The sequence below is a fragment of the Salvia hispanica genome, chromosome 6 (assembly GCF_029641045.1).
Source record: "Salvia hispanica isolate PSC_SH4W2 chromosome 6, Shi_PSC_v1, whole genome shotgun sequence".
NCBI lineage: Eukaryota > Viridiplantae > Streptophyta > Magnoliopsida > Lamiales > Lamiaceae > Salvia > Salvia hispanica.
The window spans coordinates 38,153,073-38,169,480 of NC_142697.1; the positions used below are offsets into that span (position 1 = coordinate 38,153,073).

At 35.7% G+C, this 16,408-nt stretch overlaps 1 protein-coding gene and 1 long non-coding RNA gene across 2 annotated transcripts; one reads left to right on the forward strand and one right to left on the reverse strand.

The window, feature by feature from the left end:
• The first annotated feature begins 1,825 nt into the window (after nt 1–1,825).
• Nucleotides 1,826–3,350, forward strand: LOC125207980 (stemmadenine O-acetyltransferase-like). Its single transcript, XM_048107510.2, has one exon. It carries the CDS (start codon nt 1,935–1,937, stop codon nt 3,207–3,209), a length of 1,275 nt encoding a protein of 424 aa, XP_047963467.1. The 5' UTR covers nt 1,826–1,934; the 3' UTR covers nt 3,210–3,350.
• Nucleotides 3,351–6,648: 3,298 nt separating this feature from the next.
• LOC125208323 (uncharacterized) lies at nt 6,649–7,705 on the reverse strand. Its single transcript, XR_007174093.2, has 2 exons — nt 7,564–7,705; nt 6,649–6,885 (listed from the first exon to the last, which is right to left on the reverse strand). It is a non-coding gene; the product is annotated as an uncharacterized LOC125208323 (long non-coding RNA).
• Nucleotides 7,706–16,408: the final 8,703 nt, after the last annotated feature.

Genomic DNA, 16,408 nt, shown 5'->3' on the forward strand with positions numbered 1-16,408 from the left:
TGTTAAATAAATTAATCTCACTAAAAGAATATTTAAATTTTTAACATGCATTAAAATTTCACGAAATGTCACAAATATTAGTATTTTATGATTGAGTTTAAGCATATATATCAAATTTATCATAATTAAATATTTTATATTTTATAATATAACTAATTTTCATCATGATTTATTGGATTGTTCGGGCCTTAACCTTATCGGTAGCAACCCGATTAACCCGTCGGGCTAGCCCGAAACTCGAGCTTTTAGGGTTAGGGCCGAACTTTTACAATCCGAAAGAAATCACCACCCGACAAGCCCGCACCCGATTGACCCGCAACCCGAGTAGGATTGGCCCGAAATCCGATGGGCCGGCCCGATTGACATCCCTAGAAATACTCCTATATAAAAATATACAGTTGGAAGGAATTCAAACTTAGGGGAGTTGTAAATTGCAAGTTGCAAGTTTTATTTGAATGAATACACTAATTAATGGAAAGTGGAAACACCAAACCGCACTATTGGGATAACGGCCGGATACGGTAAGAAAATGTTAATATATATGCCACACTATTTTTTGATCTAATATATGCAACACTACTATTATGAATGTGATGTTGCACTATGATATATACCTTCCAAATGTCTAGATCATGGTTTCCGATTTCCAAAGGGAAGAAAATATTGGAAATTAATTTATTTAACCTATATATGTCTTTTCTCCTTTAAAATTATCTTCATCTATATATAACCCTCCTCACCTAACCCAACCTCAATCAATTTTTTAATAAAATATTCATTTTTTTATCCACTTACACAACTTTCTAACTTACTAGTATAACTTTTACTTCCACATCATAACAAAATATTGGAAATTAATTTTTTAACCTATATATGCCTTTCTCCATTTAGGAGAGAAAAAACTTCCTCCATCTCAAAAATAAAAATCTGAAAGATTCGAGGCTGGTGATCATAATTAAATTCGAATCCCTCTAATTAAATTACTATTTAATTAAATAAAGTCCATGGTATATATTAAAAAATCTCAAAGCAGCATTTCTTTCGTTTTCTCAATTAGAAAAAAAGATAATTTTATCTAGGGTGGTTTCTTGTCAGTTTGTCACTCAAAAAAATAAAAGGGTTTAACAATCAAATAGAACCAAAATAGTTATCTACGGCTGATATAGTTCTTTATTTAGGCTGGAAAGGTTGAAGCAGTGTTGAAAGGATATAATAATTAATTTGCTATACTATACTCTATAGTCTATACTCTGTAGTGTGTGATTTGCAGCTAGCAGTAGTGAAAATTCAAAGCCTTACATCACATATATTCCAATCTATTCATACTTTCCATTTTGAAATTTGATAAAACACACATCACCGTCGTAATATATATAAAGAGAAGCACCGACGTCCATGCATTCACACCCTTGTGAAACCTAGCCAACCTTTATAGCTTTTCATGCAACTATTCCATAATTTATCACGAAAACTATATTTTTCATAAAAACATGAAAATGTTGTAGTGGACGTACACAATTAAAGAATTGTAGTGAAATTAATTGCACTTGGAAAAAACTAAATTTTCCGATCGTGGGTTTTCCATCAATTCAACAAAGAAATGCATACATCCAATCTAATTTTCATATCATATCAAATAATTTGGGGGCATTGTTCAATTATTCAATACCGCGTAGTAGGAAATGGATCCAACTTGCTTACATTGACTTGATTACAATAAACTAGCTAGATCTTAACTATGATAAATACAAATTAATAATACTATCCAATTTTGTTTTGCCATCCCTTTCTCATGCACACGTACATAATTGAGTACATATTTTCAGTCACGAAATCGTCACTCACACGGCAACACCTATATAAGTGTCATCTACACCTCGTCTCGAGAGAAAAGAAACCAAAACCACTTGATCACTTCAATTTTCCCACCAAAAATGGAGATTGAAACAAACATAATCTCCACAGAGACCATCAAGCCATCTACTTTAACTCCTAAATCACTAGAAAAACACCACCTCTCATTCCTAGACCAACTAGCTCCACCCTTCTTCATGCCTCTCGTCTACTTCTACTCTTCAAACCCCAAAATCCCCAATTCCCAAAAATCAAACCACCTCAAACAATCCCTATCCAAAACCCTCTCCACCTTCTACCCCCTCGCCGGCCGCCTCGTCGGCAACCTCTACGTCAACTGCAATGACGCCGGCGTCCCCTTCTCCGAGGCCGAAGCCAACTGCGACCTCTCACACGTCATCACCAATCCAAACCCTAAACACATGACCAAATTTCTCCCTTTCACACTCAACCAATCCCTAGATCTCTGCATGGCCGCTCAAGCCACCTTTTTACGGTGCGGCGGCGTCGCTGTCGGCCTCTTGATCTCCCACAAAATCGCCGACGCGCTCTCCTTCTTCTCCTTCGCCAATTCCTGGGCCGCCGCCGCCTTCAGAGGCGGCGGCGGCGGCGCTCCGCCCCCAAAATTCGACGCAGCCGCCTATTTCCCGCCGCGAGACATTTCCGGCTTCAAACCCTCCTCCGGAATGATGAAGGAAGAGCTCGCCACCAAAATTTTCACATTTCCGGCGAAGAAAATCGAGATTCTCCGGGAACGGTACGCCGGCGCCGGAAACGACTTGCGGCAGCGGCGGCCGACTCGGGTTGAAGCCCTATCGGCTTTTATATGGACCCGGTTCGTATCTGCAACCGGTCTAAAAGCTGAGGCGGGTAAGATCTACACGGTTCAGCACGCGATTAACCTTCGGACCCGGACCGACCCGCCCCTGCCCGAATACCATTTCGGGAACATAAGCCGGCTAGCGATAGCTAAGGCGGCGGTTGGGGGCAGCGGCGTGGAGCTGCTGAGGGGAGTCCGGGAAGCCATTAAAGGCGTGGACGGCGGCTACGTGGCTCGGCTGAAGGAAGGGGGGGAGCATTTGGGTTTGTTGAAGGAGAAAATGGGTCAAGTCGATAAGGGAGAGCTGGTTAGCTTCAGCTTCACGAGTTTGAGTAGATTTCCGGTTTATGAGGCGGATTTCGGGTGGGGCAAACCGGTCTGGGTTGGGTCGGCTGGGTTCGCTTACAAAAATTTGGTTACTTTTATGGATACAAGAAATGGAGATGGAATCGAGGCGTGGGTTAATTTGAGGAGAGATGATATGGAGAAATTTGAGGCTGATTTGGAGCTTCAGAAGCTTCTTCTTGCATCATAAAAATTCTTTCACTTCGCATAGTTCGTAGTTAATTTATCATCTTTGTTTTGATCTTGCAAAGTTTTGTGATCTTACAACATATGGTTTGTATGTGATACATAACAATGTGAATTAATACTCCTTTCAAATATATTACCGATTAATAACCAATACTTTTGAAATGACATACTGAATTGAATTCTATCGTCGTTGATTCCATTACATTTTAATTAAACTAAGAAATATGATATAATAAATGCAATAACTGTTGTGGTGCATTAGTTTAGTAAAAACATATGGGCCTGATGACAGGAAACTAAACATATTGTATGAATTTTTTTTTCTAATGCTCGATCTAGGATTAAATCAAGATTTATGGTGATGTATTCATATTATTCATACATACAGTATATACTATGGTAATTGCTTTCTTATAATTAAATATATGCATAATATTCTAAGGGTGTGTTTGAATCGGTAGATAGGAACATTTAAGGCCATCCGCATTCCTGTCTCTTATCCATCTCTTAACCGTCTCATCTCTTCACTATTCATGGGTCTCACTGTACTTTTCAGCCCATCTCTTAACTAAGAGACAGCATATGCATCCCTCCATCTCTTAAACATCTCATCCCTTAACTATTCATTCAATTTCATTTTTTATTTTTATTTCCAACAAATTCAATTAATAAAAACACACTTCATTAAATAAAATAAAAAGTACTCCCTCCGTCCCAGATAATTCGGGTCACTTTGACCGGCACGGGTTTTAAGAATTGCAATGAAAATTGGGTTGAAAAAGTTAGTGGAATGTAGGTCCTACTTTTATACATTAGTTTTATAATAAAATGTGAGTAGGAATGAGTTAGTGGAATATGGGGTCCACTACCAAAAATGGTAAAAATGAAATGGGGCAAATTATGTGGGACGGACCGAAATGAAAAACTGGGACGGATTATCTGGGACGAAGGGAGTACAATTTAAAGGCCTAAAAAATTAAAAAATACATACTCCCTCCGTCTGCGAATAGGAGTCCCATTTGTTTCCGGCACGGGATTTAAGAAATTTTAAGAAAAGTGGGTGAAAAAAAATTAGTGGAATAGGGGTCCCACTTATATATATATATATATTAGTTTTAAATGATATGTGAGTGAAATGAGTTAGGTGAACGTGGGGTCTTTTTACCATTTATGGTAATTATGAACCGGGACTCTTATTCGCGAACAGACCAAAATGAAAAAACGGAACTCCTATTCGCGGACAGAGGGAGTAATTAAAATCTAAAAGAAAATTAAAAATATATAATTAAAATACTCTAAATTAAAAATACATAATTACCGTTTTTTATTTTTTTGAAAAATCGAATTAAAAAAAAAACAAATTATGACCTCATTATTACGACGCCCACTCGCCGGTGCGAGTGGGCGTCACGCCGCGTGCCAGCGTGCGCCACGTGGCACGCGCGCGTGGCGAGCCAGCTCGAGGCCGGCCTCTTCCGCGGGCGATGCGCGACGAGCTGGCTCGTCTATTCGGGACGAGATGCATGCCGCATCGCCGTCTCGATGCCAGCTCATCTCTTCGAGAAGAGATAGGGACCGCAGCGAGATGCGCTGCGGATGCCCTAAGGCCATGTTTGGTTGACAGGAAAATAAAGTTGAAAAGCAAAATGATTCCTGGAAAAATGAATCCTAGGAATATGATTCCTAGAAACTTTACTTTCCAGTGTTTGGAAAATATCATAATTTTAAATTTAAACACCAAACTAAAAATAAATTTATTACTTTTTTATTACTAAATAATAATTATTATTATATTATTATATTTATTATTATGATGGATAGTTTAAATATGGATTGTCCATCATAATATATAATAATATAATTGTAACTATAGTTACATAGAGTATTATACTCATTTATTAAAATAATAAATATTATTATTATTATTATTATTATAATATTTACGTATATTATTATTGAATAAATTTTATTATTTAAAATTTCAATACGACTTTATTGATGAATTATTAATTTATAAAATATAATAGTTATTATTCATTATATTATTAATATTATATAGTTATATTTAAATTATTTAATAAATTATTACTACCTCTGTCCCTGAAAGTTTGACATAGTTCACCATTTCGGTCCGTCCCTGAAAGTTTGACGCACTTCACTTCTTATCATTTTTGGCAATGGACCCCATATTCCACTAACTTATTCATACTCACATTTTATTACAAAACTAATACTTTTAAAGTAGGACCCATATCCAACCAACTTTTTCAACTCACTTAGAGCATCTCCAATGGGACGGATGTCCCATCGCCCTTCCCGACGGACTTTCCAAAAAACATCTCAGGCCACATCATAAGGACTTCCCACAGCACTGCCACGTCATAAGGACATCCCACTGCACAGTGGCGGACATCTCAAAGGACATCCCGACGGACTTCCACAATAATTAAAATTCACAAATTTACCAAATTAAACAATTTATGGAATTAAACAATTTACGGAATTAAAATTTCGACACAAATATGGAGAAAATGCAATGATTTTATTTTTAAAAAAGCATACATATGCGTTTAATCTATATAGTTTGCCGCTAGCAGGACGAGGTCTCGCTGTATGTTAGTCCTTCATTTTCAATGATAATACATGCGTTAGAATTTTTTTAAAAATCGTATACATAGAGTTTTCAACGAGCCATATATTTAGAGTTTGCAACGAGCTGTATATATAGGATTTGCAACGAGCCGTATATATAGAGTTTAAAAAAAAATTAAAAAATCACATCGGCGTCCGCCGGCGACGTCCGTCGGTCTGCCCAATGGCGGACGTCCGCCCGCCGTCGCGACGGACGTCCCGGGAATACGTCCGCCCGCCGTCGTGTTGGAGATGCTTTTACCATTACATTTTTTAAAACCCGTGTCAGATCAAAAAGTGCCAATATTTGGGGGACGTAGGTAGTAATTACTATGATGAAATATTATAAAATATAGTTATAATTACGATAATTTTAATTGTAGCTATTTATCATACTGAAATTAAGTACTAGTATAATTTATGAATCTAAATTATTTTTAAAACATTATAATTAATAATAATAATAATAATAATAATAATAATAATAATAATAATAATAATAATAATAATAATAATAATAAACTATACTATATTGCATTAAATATGTAAGAATCCTAAAACTGGGAAAAAGAATACCTAAGAATAGTTAGGATTCAGAATCTTGGAAAGTTGTACTAACTTTCTCTGTTCTCGAATTCTGATTACTTTTCCAATTTGATTAAAAACCAAAACAAACACAGAAATTTAAAATTAAAGGAATCAGATTACTTTCTCAGACAGAATCCTGACAACCAAACTGTCACACCCAACCTTGTATGATAACTACTTATAGTAAATAAATTCAAAATTTAAAACAAATAATCTACACGTCAAGTAAATAAAACACACATATTATATAATTTCAAAAAACAATATTTATCAAGTACATATTGCAAAATATTCTAAACTGTAGTGGGACTCTCTCACAACTCTATATATTATACATTTGTCTACATGCAAAAATGATGAGGAGGAGAAGGTTGCCAAAACGCGTCAGCCGCTGACCCTGATAACATGTGGAGTTCCTACGACCCATGTCAACGAATAATTTCACTGATATCTAATTCCTGAAAAATTATAGTGGTTTATATGAGCCACAACTCAGTGCATATAAACCTTACCTTTAATTTCACACACAAATATCAAACACATTCTTTCACGAACATATATCACCAGAAGTAATAAATATCATAAAAAATTTAATATTCATATTCTTATGCCTCTCCGTGCTTTTTATTATTTTGTGACAGATCAAGCCTGGTACCTGCCCGAGATTTCCATTGTATACGACCTGCAGGTCCCTTTTAATTATTAGACCTTTCCACGAAGGCCCCTCTTTGATTTGACCTTTCCACGAAGGCCGCTCTTTGCATTTTTGACATTTCCACGAAGACCCCTCTTTGATTTGACATTTCCACGAAGACCCCTCTTTGCATATTTTCTTTGAGCCGTAGGTCCATTATGATTGAATATGACCCATATGTCTATTTTCATTACTATTGATATCAGACCCATGGCAAGATTGTTACATATCCACTTTAATCCCATGATTCAAGTAATTCGGATGCCATATAAAAACATATCAATTGCACCACTCATATATCCATATCATATTCCATCGTCAATATCAAATAACACATAATCATTTTAATCTCGCATCATATAATACAAATATTCACTCCAATTTAACACATAGCAATCAATCACATAAAATATATAAAATTAGAAGTATGATTTATACACACCTTTACAATAATTAATCTAGTCGGGAACTTGTTTCTGCTTCTCGTTCCACAACATGTGATGCTATTTGCTGAAAGCTTTCTTCCCCTTCTCGTTCTTTTTATTTTTCTTCCACTAAACTCTCCTAAAAATCTCTTTCTTTTTCTTTTTATATATATATTTATGCATAATATGATTAATAATTTATAAACATTCACGTCGGTCAATAGCCGACTCATGCATGTAAATAATGATAATTTAACTCCAAATGGCATATTCTTAGCTAAGTACTAGTGCTACGTGTCACTTATATATTTAGTGGTGAGGTAGAGATTACTTAAAAAAAACATTTCATATATTAAGTATAAATATAACCATAGCTTTTAATAGTTAGGACACTAGTCACTTCCATGCACATTTTGACGTGTAATAATACTATATTTCCATACGCAAATTCACATTATTACACATACACACACTTATACTTTTCAATAGTCATGTAATATCCGTATAGGGAGATGTTAAAATGACAACGCTATTTTGGGTGCCACTGTGCCACCAATCTGAGCCGTTAGATTTTGGGTGAGATGTGGATATATATAAACTGCCACATGGTATAATAATTATATAAAAAAAAATATGGGATTAGACGTGAAGGGGTATTAAAGGTATGCCACCAAAATCTGATTTGGACGGTTTTATTCTTCCATAAATTCAAGCAATTAAGAGTATGGTAGATAAGGTAAGTTATTATTCTTCCTAATATTATGGCATGTTCATTATATTTTGTAAAAATTATAGATTTATTTCTCTTATAATGTCGACTATTTGATTTCCTTTATTTCTTTACCCATATTTTTTTCATATGCATGATATTATTTTATTTCTTTAACCATAATTTTTTCATATGCATGATATTATTTTAAACATTATTGCAGTGTTACCTTATTCTGTTAATAACAATATTGCAACGTTATTTATTGAATATTACATTTTACTTATGGTTTGCATATTACACACATATTATTGTGTTTTGTTCCATACTTTTTGTTAGCGCATACAATATGCCTACCATAGTGCAGCGTAATGTCTTAGAATTTGCTTGTGACTAAATTAAGATTTGCATACTATATAATAATATTATTTTGTTTATTCCACATTTCATTCACTGTGATGGTGGTACAGGATATGACTACTATGCATAGTATTGTGTTGAGTATTGCTTTATGATGAAATAATATTTACATGTGATTTATGAAGTACTTCATATTTGAAGTTTACATTTTTTTTAATACGTGCAGTACAACGCATTACGCATTACAATATAAAAGAGTCTGCATTATATACAATTTGTTATTGCATTAATCATGAAATAATTGTTGTAGAGTTTACATTACATAGAAATATTATTGAAATAGAAAAATACATTGATTTCCATCCATCACATAAAAATGTAACAAATTTGATCCACAACAAATCCTCGTATTCTTCGATTTCCATAAACCTGCAAAAAAACAAAAATCAATTGAAATTTATTATAAACATGTGCAGTGTATAATTTTATTTTTCAAATATTACATTGCATAGAATAAATATTATTACATTATATTACATAGTATATTACCCAACATAATAAAAAATCAGTAATGTTCAAGCATAAAATAAGCTACCTAACGAAATTGACCCAAAAATCAGAGCAACAACACTTCCATGATTATCAAGCAATTACGAAAGAAAAATCAAGAAATTTTTAATCATATGTACCAAGCAATTTCAAGCATAAAATAAGCTACCTAACAAAATCGACCCAAAAATCAGAGCAGCAACACTTGCATGATTATCAAGCAATTACGAAAGAAAAAACAAGCAATGTTTTATCTTATAGCAAGCAATTTCAAGCATAAAATAAGCTATCTAACAAAATCGACCCAAAAATCAGAGCAGCAACACTTCCATGATTATCAAGCAATTGCGAAAGAAAAAGCAAGCAATGTTTTATTACAAAGCAAGCGATTTCAACCATAAAACAAGCTACATAACAAAATCGACCCAAAAATCAGAGCAACAACACTTCCATGATCATCAAGCAATTACGAAAGAAAAAACAACCAATTTTTTATCATATAGCAAGCAATTTCAAGCATAAAACAAGCTACCTAACAAAATCGACCCAAAAATCAGAGCAGCAACGCTTCCATGATTATCAAGCAATTACGAAAGAAAAAGCAAGCAATGTTTTATCATATAGCAAGCGATTTCAACCATAAAACAAGGTACCTAACAAAATCGACCCAAAAATCAGAGCAGCAATACTTCCATGATTATCAAGCAAATACGAAAGAAAAAACAAGCAATTTTTTTATCATATAGCAAGCAATTTCAAGCATAAAATAAGTTACCTTACAAAATCAACCCAAAAATCAGAGCAGCAACACTTCCATGATTATCAAGCAATTACGAAAGAAAAAGCAAGCAATGTTGTATCACAAAGCAAGCGATTTCAACCATAAAACAAGCTACCTAACAAAATCGACCCAAAACTCAGTGCAGCAACACTTACATGAGTATCAAGAAATTATCCAAGCAAGCAATTATCAAACAAAATACAAGCAACTCACATTGATTGAACAATTTTTTAGATTTGCAAAATTCCACAACCGAAAACATTGGAACCAAAATATCAAAATCAGGATGGGGATGCAGGACCAAGTCCCAGCAATGGCAAAAATCGACCTAAAAATAGCACCAACTAAATGACGTAGTTAATAGATAGCCATCCAATCTTTCGACAACAAAACAGAGAAGCAACACTTCTAGTATTATCAAGCAATTACCAAGGAAAAAGCAAGGAATTATAACATTTTATAACATACACTAAAAAGCCACAACAAAAAACATAGGGATGAAAACACCAAAATCAGAATGAAGATGCACAACCAGGCCCCAGTGACGGTGAAATCGTCCTAAAAATCATGGCAACTGAATGACAAAATTATATTAGAAATCCGCGGACTCTTTCCATGGCAGAACTAGAGCAGAAACACTTGCAACTATGCTCCACCCATGTCAATAAAACCCTCAACAACGAAGTGAAAATTGGGGTCGTTGTAAACTCCACCAAAAACCGCAGATATCGAAAGAAAATATATCAGAACAGAAAGAACATAAGGATTTATGAGAGTAGTAGAGGCGTGATTGTGAAAATCCTATAAACCCTACAAAACTCAAGAGAAATTGCAGAGAATCCGGTTGGAGATTTGCTTTTAATCTTCAAACCTGGCGTCTTCCTTTGGTATCGAAATCGACGTCATGGGTGGAATGGAGTGTAATGGATGAGTGAAGAGAGAGAGTCTCTTCTCATTTAGAATTTGATTTACAAAAAATACGTTCCCTAAATTAGTGGATGTCCATAACTGATTCAAAATCAAATTAATATGGATTGACAAATATACCCTTAGCAAGCAATATCTAATACAGTAACATGCAATTCGGACTCTATTTCTACAAATCAATCTGACGCGTCTATATAGAGATCCAACAAATGTAATTAGTGGTACATTGTCACTCTTACTATGGTGGCACCCTAGTGCTCCCCTATACGTATATACACTATATATATGTTTAAGTATCAATATATATTTATTATTGATTAGACAACTAACAATATAAATTGCAAAGATAAATAAAAATATGTCAATATGCAAAATAATGTAAGTTTCGGGTTAGGGATATCACACAAACATGGCCTAAAGGGTATTTACTTGCCCAATCTAGTGTTTGAATTGTCATATAAATATTTTGTGAGGCTCGTTCATAAGGCAAGGGCCCGTTGTAAATGGGCAAGAAAAGGGTGTATTTACTATCAACAAAAATTCAGTGATAGCAATAAAATACTCCCTCCGTCCCATTAAAGATGACTCACTTTACTTTTTGGTTTGTCCCAATCAAAATGATCCATTACTTAAAATGGAAACACCTTTATCTCTACTTTATTCCCTCTCTCTTACTTTACTCTCTCCTCTTACCACACAAAATATAACTGCATAAAATCCCGTGTCGCCCAAGGAATGGGTCATCTTCCTTGGGACGAAGGAGTATCAATCTTAAATTAACTGATATTACTAATATAGCCTTCAGATTCAATACCCTATAAAAAGTCAAATGATAGTTTTGGAATTTCACATATAATGTGGTAGTATATAGCATATCAAACATGTGTTATTAAGAGTTTGTTTGAATTCTAGTTAATATTTCATTTAGATTAGATAAGAGCACAATCATTTTGTAACAATGCTTTTCTTGGTTTTCTAATTCTATTTATGGTGTTTGAATTGAAGGTATATTATTTATTGTCTTTAATAACATATGTTTGATATGCTATATACTACCACTATATAGTGTGAAATTTCAAAACTATCCTCTAAGTTTTTATAGTGTATTGAATCTGAAGGCTATATTAGTAATTGACTAATTTCAGTTAATTTAAAATTGGCATTTATTGCTATTACTGAATTTTTGTTGATAGTAATACTCTCTTTTCTTGCCCTATTACAATTGGCTCTTACCCTATGAATGGGTCACACATAATATTTATATGGCAATTCAAACACTAGATTGGACAAGTAAATACCCTTTAACTATTCCGATCTACCAATTTAAATACACCCTAAAAGATCTAACACCATCAATAGAATTAGAAAACCAAGAAAAGCATTGTTGCATAAGATCTAACAATTTATTAAAATTGAATATAATTTGCTTTTCTCCATGTAAAGAGTTCTCATGTTATCAACCTCTGATCATCTGACATGTTCTTTATGTGCGAATATGATGCAGAGTAGTCTTCGACCATGTGAGGGTAAACAATTCCCACATCAGAGAATGAATAAGAGTTTCAAGCATATAAATGGGCTTCCCCAACTCCATTAGTATGAGGCCTTTTGGGGAGTACCCCTAGAGCAAAACCGTGAAGTCTTTGCCCAAAGCGGACAATATCATACTAATGTGGAGTTCGGGTGTGCGCCACTGATCCCCAACAATGGTATCAGAGCCCTGGTTCAAGGGCTAGGCCTGTGTGGCTCGGGGTTCGGTGGATTGAGCTTGCAAGTTCTCCAATGTCTCTGAGTGAGCTCGACCAAGACCCGCGGTGACCTAGGGACCTGTAACATGGGGTAGACATGTGATATGTTGTCTGGTGGTCTTGGTTTGAGGGGAGGATTGTGGTAATGCAAACCATATCCCACAATGGAGAATGGACAAGAGTTGTAAGCATATAAATTAGCTTTCCCCAACTCCATTTGTATGAGGCCTTTTGGGGAGTACCCCAAGAGCAAAACCGTAAGGACTTTTCCCAAAGCGAACAATATCATACTAATGTGGAGTTCGGGTGTGCACCACTGAGACCCAACAGACCATATAGCATGTTAGGATTTTATGATCACATATGATTAGCTTTTGGTTACAGGAGGTGCTCAAACCAAACTGATCGCCGTAGTTGCAAATGTCTCAGCATTGTGTCCAAGCCAATTGATCGCCGTCTCTGCCGTAGCTATTGGTGTATGTACGTTGGATTCCATGTCAGTTACCCACATTATTAATAGTGTTTAATGGTAGATCCTAGCAGTATAAGTTGTAAATAAATATATTGATAAACACGGGATTTGCATGTTTTTAAGGCCTAGAGTTGGCTCGTTTTAAATGTCAATCATGCAAACTATGTTCTTAAAATACATATATTGTATATTTTGGTATTTTGATGTGTTTGTTGATAAATGATAGAAAAAGATAGAAAAAAGGTGCAAAAAAGGTTAAAGTGCAGCAGCCTCTGTTCGATCCCATTCTGCTAATGAGTTTGAAGTCCAATCAGTTCCTACTACATACCATTCTCTTTGTCTTCAAAATAGCTTTTTGTGGGTACCTTGAACATCTAAATCGGAGTTCTGTGGGGAAAGTTATGGAAATTCTACGAACATTGCGCAGTGCAATCAAAATTAGGTGGAAATTAAGGAAGGAAAGAAATTGTTGCCTTGTGATACCAAATCTCTCCAATTAATTGAAGGATTCGATATTACCATATTTCTTATTACTTGGAGGACACTTGTCACGCCCGCATTTTCTAAGGATAGAAAACACGGTGAATCGCGACTAGGGGTGGGTTAAAGAAGCGGGGAAGAAAGGGGGAAACAACAAAACTCGACCATAGCTCAACATAAATGGAATAGCTCGAATAAAATCAGAGTATCAATTCAACAATCAACAACTCGAAACGAATATTATCAACAATACTTGGAATAAAAGAAACAACATTCAGCGGAAGCATTCGAGAGAAGAATAATACTATGTATGAAGACATAATATATTCGATATCTTTTATTTGTTATTTTCTTCACTTTTATGCTCAACACCCACCGCGCTCGTCACAGCTCAACCTGCACATTTTTCAAAAGAAATGCAGGGCTGAGATGCACTCAGTGGACTCATGCCGAAAACATTTTTATAATAAGTATTTATCATGCCACCATTGAGTGCAATCGGGGTTTAACTTTAAAAATGCCGAGACACTAAAATCATTTCCATTGTAAAATTCGACTGCAGTCATTTTCTCATAGATGTCTACCATATCTGATCCATTGATGACAAGGAATGTGGCCACATTCCAAGTCACTAGACCGGTCCCCAAAAGACGGCTCACGATCCCCATTGGTGTACACTAGCCTGAGTAGGGACTCACTCCCTAGTCAGACCCGAAATCGATTATCCATAGATGGCAAAAGCCACAGCAGATAGGTTCCATAGATAAAACAAAACACGGCATGACAAATATTCATTTTCACATAAAAATATACTTAGGGCATTGCCCTTATTTAAAAAGAAAGCCCACCTCAATCGTTGCTGCTGTTGTTCGGGATTCATCGAGCGTACAAGCAGTGCCATCGTTGTCCCGATCAGCTTCGCACCACCGCTGCACTCATCCACTCGAAATCACGCCGCCGCCTTCGGCTCCGTATGCACCGGCTATTCCACGATGATCAATCGCAGTTGTACTTTCCACAGCGGTGCAGCGCCGCCTCTGCCGTCGCTTCCTCAGCGAAATTCTCCGTCATCCTCTCACATCATCTCTACTCCCTTGGCCCAACTCTTCTCAAAACATAGTGCATATCATCTCTCATTCTCTAATTTCTAACTCTTTGGATTTTCTTGGAATTGATTGTGATGAAACGTGCACTCATGGGGAGATAGATATATATACATAGAAAACTGATTTCAAGAAATCTTTTTCAGCTTGTCAAAGTCGGATTTTGTGGAACAGAAAAATGAGTGGTGATTTCACGTTTAAAATTCTTGCTGACTAGGTTATTGATCTAAGATGGGCTCAAAGAAGGAAACACTAAATAAAAAAGTTTTGGGCTCATAATAAGTGGGTTTTAAATTGGCTAGAAAATAATAATTGTTTAAGCCCAAGTTTGTAAAATCCTTCTCTCGACAAAAGAAACAAAGCGAAAAATTTTCAGGTGCACAACGACGTCATTTCAAGAGCAAATAAAAAGGTAGAAAAAGTTGGGGTATTATACTTTTTACCTATTATAAACCTTTTAAAATCCTATATATACCCTTTAACCTAATTTATAATATTCATCTCGGAGCCTCCAACCCTCTCCATCCCTATACTTCTTCTTCCATCCCATATATTCCACATATTATTCTTCCATCATCCATTGGAGCGGAGTTCTGTAGATCCAGACAAGAGAAAACTGAAGACTGCATAATTCAACCTTGGGTTTTATTTTGTTTTTCTTCATGTCTAGTACTTTTTGTTGTTTTTACTTGTCTATGAGTAGTAAACATCTTTTGTGCAATTTTTGGTAACACGCTTTGATTTTGAGTTATTTATTCAATTTTTTTCCTTGTTAGCTCTTGTAGTTAATTCAATTTCTCTTGTGCTTATACATTTGTTTGATTATCCATCTTATGAGTGCATGTGGATTTTACTACAAGAACTGAGAAGTGAGTAGTCTAATTTGAAAGAGGAGAAATTGACGTCTTTGCCAATAAAATCGAAAGATTTGATCCTTTGAATGAAGCAAATTTATCTTAAGAGTTTTTAGGAATTGTTGCCTTAGTTCTAGGAAGGAGACTTCGGTTATAGGCAGTGGCGAAGGTAAAGAGGGGCCAGGGGGGCTGATAAGTCGTATTCTAAGCCTTGGTTACTGGTCAGTATGTCGTGAAATGCATGCATTATCTGCAAAACAGTTGCTCAAGTGTGCAGGATTAAAGGATCCAAGTCAGTAAGAAACGATTCAGGTGACGCAAGTGAAAAGGGCGCTAAAAGGGTGCAATACTGACCAGGATGCATGCCAGAGAAAAGGCTTGAGATGGAGAAGAAGGATAGCTGGGATGATCATTAACAAGGGCATAAAAGTTAAAACTTGAAGGAAGTCTACCCTAAAAGCAAGGGCAAGCCTCCCTATAAAAGAAGCCACTTGGAGAGAGAGAAGGAGTTCGCCTTTAGAGTCCAGCTACCACACTTAGTTAGAATACTCTCTAGAAGATCAGTTCCTTCAGCATTATCCAATCTCTCGTTCATTGCCACAGCCATGGTCACTTGACGTCCAAGAGTCTGCCGGAGAAGTCATCAGCCCGCCGTTCCAGCCAGTTATCGTAGTAGTATAGCAGCATCATCGCCCGGAGTGGCCAAACAATCGTTACTTTGTTTCCTAGTTTAATCCTTACTTGTTTTTGTCGTTGTTTTTGTTGCAAACACTCTTCGCTGTTGCCTTTTGAAGTACTTTGTTATTTTTCAACATTTACGTTATGAAGTTTCTATTTCGCATGTCGCTTTGGTTCGAGTTTGCTTCATTCTGCCTAGGG

What these genes read in the sequence shown, in the direction of transcription:
- LOC125207980 (XM_048107510.2), top strand. Translation starts at nt 1,935, where the DNA reads ATGGAGATTGAAACAAACATAATCTCCACAGAGACCATCAAGCCATCT.